General features: G+C 40.8%; 1 protein-coding gene across 7 annotated transcripts in view; it reads right to left on the reverse strand.

The window, feature by feature from the left end:
• Positions 1-19,636, reverse strand: part of C1D (C1D nuclear receptor corepressor) — a 174,391-nt gene that overhangs the window by 11,281 nt on the left and 143,474 nt on the right. For 2 of the 7 annotated variants that reach the window (XR_009485690.1, XM_059840967.1), the window contains 2 exons: positions 17,784-17,901; positions 7,184-17,018 (listed from right to left, as the gene is read on the reverse strand). The exons of 1 other annotated variant lie outside the window; for it this stretch is intronic. Coding sequence is in view for 4 of the 6 variants with exons in the window: in XM_059840967.1 (XP_059696950.1) it covers positions 17,833-17,901 (69 nt within the window). In the remaining 2 variants the exon portion in view is untranslated. Of the gene's footprint in view, positions 1-7,183; positions 17,902-19,636 lie in introns of those variants that run through there. 4 more of the 7 variants (XR_009485689.1, XM_059840966.1, XM_059840965.1 and 1 more) reach the window with 2 other exon arrangements.

The following is a 19,636-nucleotide window of genomic DNA, read 5'->3' on the forward strand; positions in this document are numbered from 1 at the left end:
TTAAGTCTTTCTGAAACTGCCTAGACAAAGGATGGGAAAAAAATTCAGTGTAGTAGAGTCCTCCATCTATCAAGAGCAGAAAAGATGGTTTTCAGTAAGCCTCTTCAACCTCTAATTTTGATGGCCCCCTATTTTGCTGAGCTCTCTGTTGATGGAAAATGAGTTCTATTTGACAGTTTGCGTCTGGGGGAAGGGGGCATCACAGGACCCCATGATGAAATGTTCTGACAATATGGTAGACTTAAACTCTCTCTATCAGGTTGCCCAGATCGGGGTACAGACAGCCATCGAGCAAATGGATTTCACTGAACTCACACAATCTTGCTATGAGTAAAGGGTCAAGAAGTTGAGACAAACGACAATATGAAAGAAGAATGTATTTAGACTGGTTTTGTTCCCTTAATTGTTTATTGATAAGTATGGACTTTACTGCCCCATGAAAAAGGCTGCAGGAGAATACAGAGTTCAAAACCATGTAAAAAGGTTTATGAGATGGGACCTTACCACAGGGATCTGTAATTATGAAAACATCACCAAAAAAATCGACCAAAGAGTAACAGAAAACTTAGATGAGCTTTAAAGACATAAAAGTTACAGGCTACATTTTTGACCCAAACAGATCAACATGGCTTTCTCCAGCCAGTGGAACCCCCAGGATTTACATCATTAAAAATCTGACCACAGCCCTGGAATTGGCTCTGGCAGTACAACAGCCTTTGTGATCTGAACGTAAGCAGAGCTGCCCTGAGCACAGTACTTAGTATCACACTTTGAGAATTTATTTTTTTTTAAAGAGATAGCTGGTCAAAATAAAATTGTGAATTCTGTGAAGTCCCAATTAACTTTTTGTGGGATAGGCAGGTCAAGATTTATGGTTGGCTCTTATATTCCTCCATAGTTACCTGATAATATCTGACACTGAATGCACAATTATGTGAACCTTTGAGTCTCACACAGTATAATTTTTTTCTTAGTTATGATCACTTTGTGGCACTGAATAGTCCAATCTTTGGTTAGTATTTCATGAAGACTTGCAATGAAGGAAAGATGGTGACAGAGAAGAGTACTGAAAATGCACCTTAAACCCAATGTCCTTCCTCAAAAGAAGTTAAAGCAGGAAAATAAAGTCTCTTTTTCATGAAAAGTAGTAATGATCACAGAGTTACATTGGAGTACACTAATTTTGTGCAAAATTTGTCTAGAGACATCTCAATATGGAGCCAACTTACAACAGTTACTGTTCATTAAAACAGCATTTTATAAGAGAGAGCCTAGCTCAGGCTTATGGCTATTTTTTATTCAAGCTTTCTGTTTCCCCAACTGCATTTCCAATGTTCTGCATATGGCTACATGGAAGCTAAGCTTAAATAAAAAGGTAACATCCAAAGAAAGAACCATTACAACCTATAACAGGGTGCTTGTAAAGTGCATGTAAACTAAAAGTGATCTTTTGTTTAAAGCTTATGATTTCAGCTCTGCAGCTTTAATAATTTTTTTTCTTTAATCGCAATCAAATTGTGTTAAAACAGAAACTGATAGGAAGATGTCCACAGCCAGAGCTCCAAGTTCTTATTTTTGTGCTTTAAGTGACCAGTTTTCCTTGAAAGTTCCATTAAATTTGTTGTATTTCACAACAATGCTGTACAGAGCTGGTTTTCCAAATATTCCAGTTTGAGCAAAGCAAATGGTGACAGATCCCCCAATTAAATGTTTTGCAAGTCAGCTTGTTCTTTCAATGTTTACCTATCCACACCACTCATTCAAAGTTTGGTCTCACCTGCTCCAAACTCATCTAAGTCACTCAAGACTATTTTGAAGTGTTGTCTAGCACTAACTGACAAAGTTACTGGACAGCTTTTCTCAGCTCTAGGGAGTGTAAAAGCCACAGTATTTGTGTGTTAACTTTTCTTTGTATTTAGTGTATCTGAAAATTTTGAATTGGTCCTTCCCTATATCACTGTCAAAATACTGTATACCATTAGTAACTTCAACCATGTTCTCACTGTTATCAGATATTTAGCACAGTCGAAGAAAACAATATGCAACATGCTCTATTGAATAATCTCCCCACAAATATGTTTCCTCCCCTCAGAATTTTTCTGCCCTCCTGAAAATACCAGTATTCTATTCAAGTTATCAATTCCCCACCTTCCTCCTCCTGTTGCTTTTCAGCTGCTTTTCAATGCATACTCAGAGGGAGAAGCACACAATATTCTCATTCAGGCAAATAAATATCCTGCTTTTCCTGCTGGCAAACAGAAAAACAAATATCTCTTTCAAAAACTCAAGCAGCGTACACTTGTGAACAAGTCGAAGTAAAACTGCAGCAGAGCAGCCAGACATTGCTGATGCTCTTGCTGTTTGTCCCACACCCTTCAACACAGAATTTGACACAGAGAAAAGAACAGAGTCAAGTAGCAACATGGGATATGTTGGGGGGACAGAGACCTGGACACTTGGGAGAGGGGCTGTATAAAAAAGTGGTAATATGTAATAGCACAGCATATTGAAATGGAGAAGACAGGACCATCTGGGGCATCATACTGCTCTTTTCTAATGGTAATGGAAATGATAATCTTGGTGCTATAGGCCCTCTCAGCAATCTTTTGCAGCATGAAAAGCTCTTTATTTTGATTTGTTTAACTGATTAATGAGGTTGGGGAGAAGTCCATCTTAGGGATCATTAGTTAAGCCTTTAAGACATGGAGGCTGAAGAAATTACTGTCTGAGGAAGTAGAAAATCTTCCCACTTGTCAGCAAAACACATAATTACACCAAGTACATGAGCTGAACCAGCATTTTTTGGTCCTGATGTACAGGCAGGGTGCAGGTACATAACCTGAGGCAAGTACTTGTGACTTCTTATAGCAGTCCCCCCTGCAGCTCAAAGCCACAGAGCAGGGACAGCACAGTGGGAACCAGAACATCTCAGTAGGCCGATGTGATGAGCATGTTGAATTTTTGAGATCCTTAAGAGAGGAAATCTCCTCACGGGTGTTTAACCATCGTGTAGGACATACCTAAGATGCTTGAAAACATGCTTGAGCATGTTCTAAGCATAGGAAATGTTATTTTGCATTAACAGAGACAGAATTAGGTGAGAAACTTCAGATTTGTTAAGTGTAGAGTTTAGTTTTGCTTAATAATACAACTAACAGAAGCAACAACAAAAAAATATAATTTCTTTTTTAAAACAAAAATATATTTTCCATGTCTCTTCTCGACTTGGACCAATTTTTCCCTTATGCCAGTATAACAACATGACAGTTTTACAAAGAAGAGTGGAAGGTAGAGACAGGGAGGTAACTCCAAAACACAGGTGTGTATCCAAGTGTGAGGTGTATCTGAACAAATGGTTACTTATCCCTTCGATATCTGTGTGGAGTCTGTTACAGGCTGAGATGTTTATACTTTTTACACTTAGTTATTACCTTTTTACAAACTATATACAAGTAGAACTTTTATATAAAGTACAGAACTGAACTCCATTACAAGAGCAAATGTACTGTTCCAGGAGACTCGTTACTGAAAGAGTTGAATATAATGTGAATCTGCAGTTTTTCTAAAGCAGCCAGTTTTAAGTCTGTGCTTGACACACATAAACACATGCAACTGCTTTTCTTTTGCTACCATCATCTAAAACCAACCAGTATGTGTTGAATTGCCACACTTTGCTTGTAAGAACAGACATGCACAGGTAGGTCCCTCAAGCAGACACAGATAGCTCAGATGCTGAAGTACAGACCACATGAGAAGCAGGAATTAACTAAACTCTGCTACTGTGAGGGCTGAGTAGGTAGCAGTGATACTCTGCCAAAAACTCCTGTGAAAGACAATGCAGCCTAGCTGGAAACAGACTCAAGGAAAAGAAGAAGGTAATTGGTGAAGGAAAGTCCTTGCAGAGCAACTTGAAAAGCAGGTCAGGGTTCTTGTATGTCAGAAGTGCAATGAGATCTCAATACTGGTATTTCATTCAATGTCTTGTTTTCCCAAAACAGAGCTAATTGGAGAATTAGCTTTTATCTATGTCAGAATACAAAACTATTGCAGTGAAGGTCAAAAAAGGAACTAAAAACTGCCTGTCACCTCTGTTTTGCTGAAGTCAGCTTACAGCATGCTGAAGTTTGTGTAAATGTCCACTCTTTCTTTTGGAAGTCTCATCCTTATTTTGTTACCTAAGTAACTCTAAAAGCCTCACTATGAGCATCTCCTTGAAGATTCAGAAAAATCTGGCCTCAGCCCACCATTCTTCCACTCCAGCTAAGATGCATTTCACACAGAATCAACTTTAAACTTCTTGGAGAAAACTTTGTTTCTGGAAATGATGTTAATATTAGGCTACTTTTTTGTCTCTTTCTCTCATTTCTACTCTGAGAAGTGAGGAGAATTCAAACTTATCCCAGCTTTAATATCTTCATACCTCTAGGTGTGGCCCCTGGTGTCTCTACTCCAAGTCCTAAATTTCCTTTCTGGTCCATTATATCATTTCTTATGCTACCAATTCTTCCCAGATATGTACTTCCTTAATAGAGTGATTAAGGACAACACCCTTACAGTGATGAAAGAACTCAGAGAACTCAGATGTCCAGTTTTGAGTTTTTTCTCTCTCCAGGTAACCTTTCAGAAAAATACCTCCTTGCAGACTGTTAGTAGAGGAAGCAGCTAAGCAGTAAAATGCCAGGTCACCTGTGGAGTTGAGGAAGTGTAACAACTGCTATATTGCAATTAAATTTCTTAACTGTTGATGTAAGAGTAAGAAACAAAGATATTTCTGGAGTTTTCAACACTGCCAGAAAAATCTGTCAATGGCATTTACCTTAAGGTTTGGGGCACTACACCAAAATCAAGTTTACCTGCTAACTGGAAGCAAGATCCACTAGCCAAACTTCACATTCTACACACTCACAAACTACACATTTACACCAAAGTATACTTTGGTTACAGCCCTACTGACATAATAGCCATTATCAAAGGAGTTCTTACTCAAAATTAAAACTGGAAATAAATTCAATCCTGAAAGCGCATTTTCCATATGCAACTTTTTTGGTAGCTGCTTCATGTTCCTGTTTTTGCTCTCTGGACCAAAATACAGTAATCAGGAATATCAGCTGGCTTAGACACAATTTCACTTTGGTTTTGATGTAACTTTGGCAAGTGTCCTCAATGAAAGAGCAGTTTTTTCTGTACTTTGGCTGCTGGACATAGGTCTCTTAGGGTTTTAACTACAATAGTTGTGTTCATTGTTAAGAAATATGGTTTTAAACATACAGAACACCAAACCAAAACCAAAAGAAGCCTTACTCTCTCCCCATATCTTACTTGGTATAAGTAAATACATTTGATTTCCTGTAACAGCAAAGTGCAGCACTTTAGGTGCAACTAAGTAGAAATTGAATAAACCATTTAGCTGAAAAGTTTCAGGTAGTTAAAAACACAGAAACAGAAAATGCTGTTTACATTTTAACAACATCATTATACTTTCAATGGCATTTGTTTCTGGTAATTTTGATCAGCACAAATTTCATTAGGTAGTCTGAGTAGATGTAACTACAGAAGAAATGTTACAGTATTTAGGATAAAACATATTAAATTACTGGAATCCTTCTACAGTTTTCATTTGATTCTGAATGAAGCATTTTGTCTTCCACAAAGCAAATCACAAATCTTTTACAAAATACTTTTCAGAAGACTATTTCCCAAAAAAAAACTGTCAGGCAGCACTGTGGGAATAATTTCTTTTCAATTTGGCATCTGAATTAAAACTAAGAAAAAAAGAAAAAAACCCTTTCATTCATGCTGAACCAAATTAGAATAAGTTTCAGTTTTGTCTTATTGGGCCTACAAAACCCAAGATTTCCATTTCACTGGACACAGATACTTCTATTAATAAAATGGAATCAGATATAAAGACTGAAATTCATCATTTATTTCTTGGCCCAGAAGAGAACATGGGGAGAGGAAGCAGAAAGTCTCAGTCCTGCTTTCTCCCATAGGAATTACAGTCCATACCTCACTTCTCCACTGACACAAAACACCTACAGGGAGAAGTATTATTCTCACTTTGTTCAAATGATACAATTTAATGACAATATTATAATATCAAAAGTTAAATATTGCCTGGAGCCTAGGCAAGAAACAAGTTCTCCTACACACTGCCTTCAATACACTCACAAAAGTCGTTCCCTTCCCCAATGCAGGTTTCTTTAATACAAAGTAAACTCCACCAACAGGCGAGTGAGATCAAGGAAAACCCACTTGGTGCTATCAGGCTCCTGAGAGTACTAATGGGCCTTCATTGCCCTGATGGTCCAGCGGGGACCACCCAACCACCTAGCCTTTGCCCCTAATGGATGTCCTGCCTGCACCTCTCACCCTGGCCATGTCTCATCCTTGTGCCCCATCTGTTTGTCACTGGTGTTCACTGGTTCCTCACTACTGCCCCATGGCTTCACCCTGGTGGGGCAGCGCCTGCCCAGCTCCTGTCGTTCTCCCAGCTCCCCACTGCAGTGCAGCAGCCTGTTATTGCCAGAGCTTTTTCCAGGCTGTGTACCATAGCGCCAAGCCCCACAGCTTCCTTGGTAGGCTGGGCCACCCTATAGCTCCTCCAGACCATAGGGTCCACCCTTTCACCTCTGCCAGAGTCTGCTTCTGGTCCATGTGAACAACCAGCTGCTGCAGGAGAGCATGGCTCATGAAGGAGGAGAAAATAATGGTTGGCACCATGATGGAAAATGAGGTTATGAAGCTACATAAACTACTGGTAGAATATTGTAAAAAAAAAAAAAAAAAAAAAAAAAGCTTCCACTTTACAGAGATTATATTCAGCAAGTTGCCTCTCTTCAATTTGATTAGGAAGTTTAAAAGGTCACGACAGACCACAGAACACTTGCATCCTGCAAATGAGTCAGCCTTCAGAGTACGGAGTTGGAACGTCTTGCTGTAGCAGCCTGCTCTTCTTGCAGCCATAGACTGACACATGGAATTTTATGTCTGTGAAACATTTTCTGAGCTAGCATAATTATATTTGAAGTTTTAGCATGATATAAACTGCTTTTAAGCCCCATAAAAAGCTTCTGGTGGCACAACAAACCTCTCCAGTGCTATAAGCCAGATATTAGTCAAGAAAAATGTTTTGTTTTAATATTTTCCATCAAACACTCAGAAATTTACCCCAAATCAATCATTTGTTTCCATATGGATTTTTAATGTTGGGGACACTTCACAAGTCATGGGAAAAAATTCACTGCCACAAATTACAACTAGCTCTGGTAAAGAGCTATTTCTCTAGGAACAAGGGCCCCAACACTGCTGAGAAAAAAACACATCTAAATATAGCATGTGCAATAGTGAAATTTGCTCCTATTACTTCAGACTTCTGGGATCAAGACATAAATGTTAGTCATAAATGCTCTGTGACAGTAAGTTTTCCAAAGATATCAAAACTTTGACCAGTAAACCATAAATTTATGAAAGTCAGAAAAACTCAGAAGACAAAATTGAATCTTTAGGTTAGCAGAGGTAATTCCAGTGATATAATTTTATTAGCCCCTTACTACTTCACAGCTCAGAAAGCAGTAAGCATCTAAACTAAAGCAGTATCTCCATATCAGGCAGGATTTTGTAAGGAACTATGAGAACAATGCAAAAAAAAGGAACATAGATTGCAAAGCTCAGTGCAACAAACTGAACAATTCCTATCTTTTTTGCAACTGTACAGTACTGCTACCATCAGGAGTGCAAAATCCCATGGAACATTCCTGAAATGGAAGGGCTTCTCCCCATCCCAGTCTGCCAAGCCAAGCTTCTACTTGCAAAGAGCCCCAGGATTTGCCTCTGTGAGACCTTCAATAGCCTGCAACAGGTTGCCCTGCCTCTTTTTTGGCAAAAACTTTCTCTGGGAAAGCTGTAGTGGGAGCTCACAGCCAGCAGCATTTGCACAAATATTCACGCTCTAAAGGAACTAGACTACAGATATGGGGAAAAGGGGATTCTCACAAAGGAGATTACCTGTCCAAGGTCCCACTTTCTCTCTGCCACTACTCCAAGGAAGCACCCCATCCCACAGCTTCCGAGGATCAACTCCATGTCTTTGAAAGAGGATCACCAAATAAAGATACCATCTGACCAGCAGTTAACAACCAACATGTTAGCTAATAGTCTGAGGGAATCTGAGGGCATTTTACGCTCTAATACTCTGCTCATTAACTGTAGTCACAACCAATTTCAAGGTGATCATTGCCATTATAAGCTATGATCAATTTTTTAAGCATGTTTCCATTTTTATCCAGCTTAAATCTGGTGCAATAGAGCAAGGGGAGCAGCTGTGTTGAGAATTAGACTTTTCCCCAGATTATTATCTGATTTTCCATCAAAGAGAATACAGGACACATTCTGTTATGTTTCTAATTGTTTCTACCATAAAAATCCACCACACTGAAACATGATCTCTAATAAGTTTTAGCTTGAACTTTCTATACATAATCCATCTGACTAGATGGTCCTCAGCAAAAGCCGTTAAAGCAATTTGTTTCACTTACCGAGAGGAATAAATCAGCACTTAATTAGCTGTGGTTTATTATTAACAGCACTGGTGAGCTGACCATATGCCACGACTTCATCCTCTCACATAGAAAAATGAGAATATACTGATTGTTTTTATTATGTCTTTTGACACTCAGCCAGGGCTCCTATGAAATGAAGGTGGAGAGTTTTGCAACTTTACTCAAAGATAAATAATAATATCCTACAACTCTTTACCTTGTTTTTCAGGATTCACCTTTATATGCTCTTTTACTGGAAGCACTTACTAACATCTCTCACAGCAGAAGATATAAATATACCTTAGATTGTTTCCAGGAAATACATTATACGTAGCATAGTACATTTCTTTGTGGACCTTCAAATATACTGGCTTCAAAATGTGGCATGTGTTCAACTCCCGAATACTTGAGAAACAGTATGCGTTTAATGTAAAGACCAGAAAGACCAGACACCTTCCTAATTTTTTAGACTTAATTGAGTCCATCCTGCAAATCTTTATGAAGTCAGTACAGTACCAAATAACACAGGGTTTGATCCTCTGCCAGGATAGCCCTAAACTCTTTAGTAGACACAGTGGCAAAATAAAACTTTCTTGAAAATGTTACAGATTGATGAATTGCTTTGGAACAAGTTCAGCTGCACAGGCTTTCTCCACTCTGGATAGACCCAAAATGATTCAAAGGTCCTTTGAGATGCAGACCTATGAACCATGGTGGCAGACACAGACACAACCCCAATTCAGCAAATAGGTTTATATTTGTCAAAACAGGAGCAGAGAGCCTTCAAATCCTCAGGCAGCTGTGAAGTTGCAACCTCTTTGGATAAGGAAAAGACTGTCCTGGATCTGACCTGTTTCTGGGGAGAGGTGGGGTTTGTAAACATGAGTCAATGAGTCTATTCCTAAGTATTTTTGACCAAAGATCTGTCTGGATGGTGACAGATCTTGAAAACTCAGAGAGTTTTGGTCAATGATTTGGTGTCCAGGTAAACCACAGTGACAAAAGGCATTCCTCCATGGTTGGTATTTGTTGGAACCCTGGTTACTAAGAATTTTAGACTTTCTGTGCTGACAAATAGTGATCCGCAAGAGAACACTACATTTGACCTGAAACCATGAAAAGGCTTCCAAAATTGAATAATAGAACTGGGATTATGGGTGTGTAGTTTGAATAGAAGTGAATATCAAAAGTTTGAATATCACATGATGGAAAACAGAGGTTAAGGTTTTAGAATGTAGTAATATATATAAAGTAAAATAGAAGTTTAAGGTCAGAGGCTAGTCCTTCTTCTTCACCTTCTTCTTCATGGGTTTGGGTAGAATTGTGTAATTCGATAAAAAAGTCGCATTGCAGGCTATGGGTGGTTGGTTATTAAGTTAAAAGTAAAAATAATTTTGGTATCATTTCTTAATTAGACAGTTTATCCTTAAAAGGCCTTGTAGAGAGAGATACAGTTCCATTTTTAATTTTTTAGCGTGAAGTGCTGTAGAACTCACAGTTTGTGAGACTGTAATATAGATAAGAACTAATAAACATCTGAGTCCAATCAAGAAATACTGTCCTGCGCATTTAATCCCAACCTTAGCGAAAAAGAAGCAAAGAATCCACAGGTATTGTTAGTGACATGGACCCTCAGCAAGTTTGCCGATGACACCACACTGTGTGGTGTGGTCACAGGCTGGAGGGAAGGGATGGCATCCAGAAGGACCTGGACAGACTTGAGAGTCAGCTTGTGCAAACCTCAAGAAGGCCAAGTATAAGGTCCCACACCTGGGCCAGAGCAGTCCCAAGCACAAAGTGAGGCTGGGCATAGAATGGCTTGAGAGCAGCCTTGAGAGGAAGGAGTAGAGGGCGTTGGTGAATGAGAAGCAACATGTGCCCGACATGTGCACCCACAGCCCAGAGAACCATCTTCATTCTGGGCTGCATCAAAGCAGAGTGGGCAGCAAGTGAATGAGAGGACTCTCTCTGCTCTGGTGTGACCCCACCTGCAGTGTTGTATCCAAGATTTATGGTTTTAATCTAAGAAGTACATGGGCCAGCTAAGACAAGTCCAGAGTAGGCCACCAAGGTGATCAGAGGCATGAAGCACTTCTCTTATTGAGACAGATCTCTCTCTTATTGACAGACAGTTGGGGCTCTTCAGCCTGGAGAAGTCTCTGGGGAGGGAGAGCTTATAGCAGCCATTCCATTACTTAAAGGGCTACAAGAGATCTGGAAAGGGACTTTTTACAAGGGCATGGATTGACAAGACAAGAAGAAATGGCTTTATACTGAAAGAGGGCAGGTTAACCTTAGGTAGAAATTCTTTCCTGTGAGGGTGGTGAGACACTGAAATGGATTGTCCGGAGGAACTGTGGATGCCCCATCCCTGGAAGTGTTCAAGGCTAGGCTAGATGGTGCTCTGAGCAATCCGGTCTAGTGGAAGATTCCCTGCCCATGGCAGTGGAATTGGAACAAGATTATATTTAGGGTCCCTTCCAACCCAAACTCTTTCTTAATTCAAAGCCACATGCAGACTTCAAATGGAAAACTCAGACATGCTGAGGAGATGCACTGTGCTCATCAACCAAAAAGATCAAGGAAATTAGCAAACACTAACTCCATTGCAAGAGCCAAAATCCAGAGGAATGGGAACCATGGTCTTTTCCACTAACAAATTCAGGCTTCCCGTCCCACAGCACAGAGATGTGCTGGCAGAAACTATGGCATCACTACTAGATCATTCCCTCTCATGTCACCCAAAAGTTTCTTAGCCTCCCTTACCCGATGCGTGTTTCATTACTAAATCTCTCCCACATCTGGAACTGCACTGAGACCATCTGCTCTTTCCTCATAAGTGGAGGGTAATGATTTTGGTCAACCTGACTCAGTGCCCAAAGCAGTTACTCTGCTTGTTAATACAGGTGTGGGGAAGAGAAAGTAGGACAAAAATTAGGACTGCTTTTACAGCTAAGGCTCCTCTAGAGAATTGTCGATTTCTCCTTATCTCCTCCTCCTTGAAGCACCAGGCACTTGCTTACTGACAGCTGACAGCCTCCTCAGAGGAGGTACCACCGAAATTCCTTGGCTGTTTCCAGATCTAACATGGAAGTGACCATGTTATGTATCTAGACAGGATTATCCGAATGAAAAATTCTCTGAGGAGGAGTGAATGCACCAAATTTGCTCTTGCTTTCTCAGAACTCTTAAACTCTCAGCATGCAGTACTATACTTTTAATGTACCTGTGGTAACACGCTGGTTTTAGGTACAGAGCACTGCAAAGGGGAGTGGCAAAGGGCTGTTCCAGGAACATAATGGAGGCAGGAGATGAACAGGGATTTACAAGTACAGACAGTAGCTGGTCATATGCTCCATCACATTTTTTTTCCCCCATTACTTCATTGTCATGCTCAGATCAGGGATATCTTAATTCCTCTCATCCTTGGTAAAATAAAATTCAAATCAGTCCATGCAGCCAAGGAGCCTTGAACCAGACCTATTAAATCAGCATCATAATCAGGATGTAGATAGACAGTCACATGCACTGACATCCTAAATCTGTGCTACCTTCAGCCTGTTTGCTGTCACAAGTCATTCATTTGAAGCTTCTATGGAGATTGAAGAACCATTTGCAACTTGCTTAATTGACTGGAAAAACTCTCTGCTGCCCCAGCAACTCTAGTCTTGTGGCAAGAGGAGGAAAAAGCTACATATCACAGAAAGCTAGTCTTGTGTCTAGGCATGGCTTTATTTTCAGCAAGGAAGGGAAGAAGCCACACAAACTCATGGCCTGAGTAGCCACAGATCTGAACTTGGAGGTAACTGGGAATACATAAACCATTTTAGTCTGCTGAAAAGATTTCACTTGAAAGGCCATAATCCAACAATTTTAAAATGTAATTTGAACAGTGCTGTTCCTCCATGGACCTCAAAGGGCAAAGTGAATGGAAATGACACACCACACACCGAGGCATGGTCCCCTCAGGAAGGACCACAAACATGGTGAGACTGAACAATAAAATCAAGTTGCACCATCACATGGCTTCCCTCAAGTCACTGGAGCTCCAGGAAAAGCGTTGATTTCCCTGGTCCAGCAAAGCACTTCAGCACATATGCAACTTGAAACTGAAACCTACAGCACTGTGAGATATGTGAGATAACATCACTTTTCATAGAATGCCACTTGTAGGAGAATATCCTCATTTTTCTAAGCAGTCTGGATGGAGGCCTTAGATGTCTGGCCCTTGGTACCTGTTCTAATTACATTTTCTCTCAGTACAGGCATTATGAACCAGAGCTGGATTTGTCCAGTAAAGGGGGAAAGGATCTCTCTTTGGCACAAAGCCTCATTAGCCAGTGTCAGATGCATGGGTTTGGGTTTTTTAATATCAGCTGAATGGTAAGGGTTGTTCCTTCCAAATACTGTCCAATACCCATTACTGTTAAATACTTGCTGATTTTTTAATCATCACATTTATCAGTTGCTGGATGTCATCTCATATTTTCCATGGCTTTTTGGCACCTCTGTGTGATACTAACGATTAATGGCAGCAGCATGTTGATCTTTAGCTGCCAAGTGCTGCTGGCCAGCATGCTAAATTTTCAGTGGTTCTTCTCCCTGGCAGAAAGAACTACTTCCAGTTTAATCAGGTCATCCATGAGCAAGGGGAAAAGAGACTTGGGAATTTTTAACACATACATGTATAGAAGTGATATATCAGCAGTGAAAAAGTGCCTGTGCCAGTTCCTCAGCTTGTTTAGAGAAGCCCACAAATACTATGTGATTCATGGCAGCCTAAGACCTGGTCTTAATTTTCCTCAGCCCTGCTTCCATGATTTACATTTGTGCTGATCAACTGACACAGGGTGTCAAATGCTATCAAGATGATTGATATGGTAAACAAGGACTAAATGTGCACAAAATACAGTAAAGAATCAGGCCTGGTGTGTTTGTTAAGAGCCCCTTATTTCCCATGGGATACACTGCTTGTGTGTGGAATACACTTCCCAAGAGTTGATACACTGCTCTTCACTTCCAAGTAATGGAAATGGCTCTGGGTCAACTCTGCTCCTGCTGACAGCCCCAAGGAAGTTTGAGCTTGTTGCTCCTCCTCTTAGCCCACAAACTTCCTCATTACACCCCTGCTCACAAAACTTCATTTTACAAGGGTATCTTCCAAATCTCCCTGTAAATGCATCAGACTAAATCCTGTCCTCCTGTCCTCAGTTCAGCCTTTGCCAGTGTTTGTTACCAGATTTCATTTGCCTCTGTACAGAGAGCACACAGGTGTGAAGATGGTCTGTGGCGTATCTTAGCAAAGCTGTGATTTGTGAGAGGATCTGCCAGTACAAAGGAATACCACATCTGGTTTTAAAAATGCATTACCCAGTGCAATTCAGCATGCCTACAGTGAAGCCTATGAAGATGGAGACATTTACTCCAGATGTTTATCTGATCCTTGGCAATCGTGTATCCAATTCCTCTCCTGTTTCCTAATTATGTTCTGATCAACTTACTTGGAGCTTTTTTCCTCATACAGTAAAGCTTGCTGAAAGTACCTCTGCTTCAGGGACTCTTTTGAAATATATCTTAGCTTCCAAGGGTAATGAACTCTTTTATAATAAACGCCTAGCTATAATATGAACAATACGTGGCTTCCAGGAACTGCCTTGTAATTACATGGCTCAGCATTGCATATCAGATGTTTGCTTCATCTTTAATATTTTATGAAGAAGTTCAGATTCTGACAGGAAAAGTATTTAACCCAGAGGACCTGGAACCCTGACTATTATTTTGCACAGTAGCCATCCAGCTACACTTTTGTGCACCACCATTATCCCTGGTGCATACTTACACCCTTTGATACTCTCTAAGTAGACACAACCACATGCTGTCCAGATGGAAACCTGGCTGCATCATTACATTATATTGAAATAACCCAATACCACCTGTTTCTGCTGGGGTTTCTGCCAACATTTTCCCATAAAACATTTCTTTTGCTAATATTTTAGTTGGTCACCTTTGAAGGACACCTGAAGTTAAAGATTTACCATGTGTACAGCCATGAGAAAACCGCCCCCCCCCCAAAAAAAAAAAAAAGAAGAAGAAGAAAGCAACAAAGCTCAATAGCTAATGCCTATTGTTTAAAAGGTGGTTGTTCACCTAGGCACTAGGCATTAACCCTCTGCAGGGACACAAAACCTAACACAGGTTTTTGGCAGTATTCATCAAGTGAATTATCTTAACTGTCTTGGTACTCACTTCTCACATAATTAAGAAAAACTTTCATGCATGGAGTGGGGCTAATATACAATAACACAGATGAAAACTCACTGGGGGTTTTTGTTGTTGTTTCTTATTAATCGGGATCTGTCATTTTATAAAACCACCAGTCTCCTTTCTCTCCCCCTCTGCAGATAAAACAGCTTATCCTAAGAGAGTCTGTATAAATGAGAAAAGCCTTACAATTCCTAGCCTACTTGAGATGTTTATAGTATTTATTAGATACCTTCTACCACAGCAACAGGATTTTTAAAATTTAGATTTTACATTTTTAGAGACATTTTCCTTAAAAAAAAAAAAACTTAACAAAAGCATTTGATAAAAATTTTCCTAGCATGTTGTCACTCGGGTGTATACCTTATACTCTTCAGTGTTGATGTCTGTTTGTACAGAAGTCCAGCTGGTGGCTGGACTTCACACAAAGAATTTTAAAAGCTGTTCTTCTCCTAAGGGAGAGGTAAAGTGTTGGTCACTTTACTGCCATGTAAAGTGACCAACAGAAACCCACAAAGACCCAGCAGTGTTTCTTGAAATGTAGTAGATCAAACACACATTAATTATTTGACAAATATAGGCACATCAGTAGGAATAAAGAACATGATCCTAAAACAAAATCCAGAAACAGAAAAAAATGTTCACAAACTAAGAAGGTAATCCCTAATTATAAATGAGAATGTCTTCAGCTGTTAGAAAACTATCTCACAATAGGGGGAAAACAACTGAAAAAACAAAAATGTGATATTTTTTCTGCATATTTTGTTTGAACATATTTAAGATACCTCCAATTCTATTAAATCTACAAAATTAACCAATAAAAATACACCAGGAAAAAATAAGAGTAATTAAAAAAATATAAAAAAGAAAAGAGTGTATAAAACAGCTTCAAGTTCACTTGCTTGGATTTGTCCTAAATATAGCCCTAGCCTCATGTCACAGAATACTTTTATAGCTTGTAAAAGAACAGTATGAGAATTGAAAGGAAAGAGAAAGGGACCAGTCATAAGTTTAGCGCTGTTTTGTTTCTTCCTCCTTTTCACCTTCATTCCACATTCCATCCCCAATAGAATCACCCGTTTATAACCAAATCGCTGGCTGTTGGCATGAAAATAATTTAAATGTTTACCTATTTTTAAAAAAGCCAAATTATAACCTGAAACCATTATAGTACTTGATTAACTATCACAAGCAAAGCAAAATATCTATTTGACAGATTCTATTTATGGTCACATCTTTTCCCTGCAGACAGGTAGGTAGATAATTAAGCAATCCATTTCACTGCATATGTGCTATACACAAAAGCAACTGACACATAATGAATCTTGCTAAGCTTTTGTTCAACATATGAAATACTGGATAATCACTCTTTTTTATGAAAGCACTTGACCTTTAAATTGATATCCCCCCCCCCAAAAAAGATAGTAATCGCTACTCAAAGAGATATTGAATGCTCTGCAGCTAATCCAGAAGATTATTGCCCATTAGTCATTATTAGATTTTTTTACTCTAAAGGTAAGTATTTGATTATAACAAAGAGAAAAAGAAAATACTATTTAGGTTGCTGTGAATGCCTATATTCTCCTCTTTGTAAATCACAGTGACAACCAGAGTTATAGTCTACCTGCAACATGAATATCATTTCCACATGCGACCCCTACTCAGAGAACATCTTTAAAAGCTTTGAATGACAGAAAGCAAGTGAAATAGACAGGGCAGGAGATTTTCCTCCTTTTAACGCCTTTTTAAAGTGATCAGCTCAAAATGGGGTTTTAGCAGATCTGCAGAGTTCTGCCACCTCTCCCAGCAGTGACTAAGAAGAGGAGGATTTGCAGCTCTGTCCCCTAGGGGCCAGGGCTGGGGATCCTGTCCTCGCAAGGGCAGTGGGGGTATACCCAGGTTTCTTAATTAGCGTTATCAGTCCAGGGGGTCCTGGGTCCGACTGGCATCGTTTATAGTTGGGGCGAGGAGTGACCGAAGTTTTCAAGCATCTCTGCCAGCTTCGGACCTTGGCCTTGATGTCCAGACACCACCTTGACTTCTCAATTCTGCTTTGGCTCGTCTTTTTTGGGGTATTTTTCAGGATTTGGTGAAGGTCCCGTCCCAGTGCAGTTGGGTTTTGAGATAAATTTGCATGTCTCCGGAGATGCAAATTTCTTCCTCTCTCCACCGTCTGAGGGGAGGTTGTCATCCTCCTGGCAACAGGCTAGGGTGGTTCTGAAAAACAAGAATTCTCCACAATAGAGAGTTAAACGGCGGTACTTAAGGATACTCAAGGGGTGATTCCAACATTTCACTAACAAAGAACTCTTGGCCAGCGATCAATTCCTAGCTCAACTGAAAACTCCCCTGCAGCCCCTTCTCTTTAAAAAAAAAAAGGTAACTTTTTTGTTCATAACAATAAGCTGGCTGCATGGAGCAGTCGGGGTGACACTCTGGGGAGATGCTGATGCTATGTCGGCTCGACCTAAGTTCACCCAGTGTCAAAGTCCGGGGTTGACGCTGTCTTGGCTGTGGCAGTTTTATAATATTTTTTTTTTTCGTTGTCGCTCTAATAAACTTATAAAATTTTTTTATAAATTTGGCTGCCAATTTGATCATTTACAACATTGCCGGTGAAGCAATTTCCACTTTCTGTGTAGCTATGACCACAACCAGCCAGGAAGCACTGGAGGCTCAGGCAGGGCAGAGGAGCTGCAGAGACTCCCCTGCGGCCTCAGGGGTGCTCACACAGGAGCCCAGAAACTTCCTTGTGTGTTGGGGGGGTGGCTCGGGCAAGGAGATTGCTCCTTTTTTAATACTCAAGGGCAGCAGTCGGTGTCTGTATCACCAGCAGCAGCTAGTCAAACTGTAGCAATGTCTTGAGGGCAGCACACACCCTCTGGAGCAAAGGGCAAGGGGGGGTGAAAGACGGCAGAGGCGCGTAGCAAGCTACAGCGCAGCATCATCCCGGGAACAGGTACATGTCCATGACACACTCACCCTCTCTTCGATCCCGAAGCGGAAAAGCAAAGAGGTCAGCCCACATTGTTCAGGCAAATCCCAGGTTAGCCCCAACAGCTCTCAGGACATTATGCTGCAATTCGCTGGAGAGCCCACCCTGCAGGCAAGAGTCCCAAAACACAAAACTTCATTGGAATGCCAGAGCTATTAGCCATCATTTTCTGCATCTTAGCTGCTGCCTATTCACCTGGAAAGCGGCCACCTTCCTACCAGTGTCTCCCTGGTATCAATTGGAAAAAAATAACTAAGAAACCTAAACCCACCACAATCACCAAATACTGTCACAGAAAAATGGACTCGAATTAGAGACAGCAATTTAATTTATTATTAACAAAATCAGAGCAGGATAATGAGAAGTAAAACATGACTTAAAAATGCCTTCCCTTCCTCCACTACTTCCCAGCTCTACCTCTTTACCCAGCAGTGCAGAAAGATGGGAATGGATTATGGTCAGTTCATCACACTGCTGTTCCGGCTGCTGCTCCTGTTGCTGCTCAAGCAAAGTAGTCCTTCCCTGCTCCAGCACGGAGTCTTCCACAGCCTGTGAGTGGATCTCTGCATCGGGAGGGGTCTCCATGAGCTGCAGAGGCACAGCTGCTTCACCATCGTGGTCACTACAGGCTGCAGGGAAATCCCAGCTCTGGTGCCTGGAGCAACTCCTGCCCCTCCTTCTCCACTGACCTCAGTGTCTGCAGAGCTGTTCTTCTCCCATGTTCTCATGTCCCTCTTCTCTGGCCATAATTACATCTGCGCAATAACTTTTTCTTCCTAACTATGTTATCACAGAAACTTGACCACCATTTCAGATTGGTCCAGCCTTGGCCAGCAGTGGGTCTCTGTCAGAGCTTCTACAGAAGCCACACCAGTAGCACGATGCTGCAGCAGTTTTGGGAGGGCTGTGTGCCCATTGGAGGGACTCACATTGCAGCAGTTTTGGGAGGACTGCTGCTTATGAGATTGGAACCACACTGGAGAAGTTCATGGAGAACTGTCTCCCATTGGAGGGCCTCCACAGCCTCACAGGGGAAGGACTCCTCTCCTGGAGCATCAAAAGAAAATCTCAGTGATAAACTGACTGTAATATATGTTATAAAGTAATTCATGCTTAAGGAGAGAATGTATGTTATAAAAATTATAAAATCCAATGAGTCTGACCACAAGCAGCCCAGGGATAGATAACTACTCCGGAAATTCGAAATTCCTGAAGGCAGTAGGAGAACAATACTCCGTTTACCAATGAATAGATGTGGCCAGTGAGATGATGGGCTTCCTCCAGGACCATCAGGAAACACCCAAGGGTGATCATCGCTTGATAGATACCATCAATCAAGATAACCAAAGTCGCCAAGAAAGATACATCTGAATACGCGACTTCCCCTGAGATGATCAGTGCCTGCCACTACTCAGGAAACAGCATTGTTCAGCCCTGCACAGTGAAAGAAACATTAATACATATGCGAGGTTACAAAAGAAATCAGGGCACCTCTGCCTAAGGCATAAAGAACTGTATTAAACAGCCTCGCTGGAAACAGCTTCAGTGAACAGAGGGAGATCTGATGTGATAGAGGTGGGATCTAGATTCACCCAGCGCCGATCCTGGGCTCGACACTGTCTCTTTGGCTGCAGGTTTTTGAGGACCGTATTTTAGTCGCGAAAATAAAATCTTTCGCATTTATTAATTTGGATTTCTGGCTGATCATTTATAACATGACCAAAACCCCATGCCCTGTCTCTCTGCGCTGTTGTTGGGAAGATGAGAGGGGTTGGGGGAAGAAAAGGTGTTTTTAAGGGCTTATTTTACTTCTCATTATCCTCCTCTGATTCTGTTACTA

Source organism: Haemorhous mexicanus, chromosome 3, assembly GCF_027477595.1.
Source record: "Haemorhous mexicanus isolate bHaeMex1 chromosome 3, bHaeMex1.pri, whole genome shotgun sequence".
NCBI classification, from domain to species: Eukaryota; Metazoa; Chordata; class Aves; order Passeriformes; family Fringillidae; genus Haemorhous; species Haemorhous mexicanus.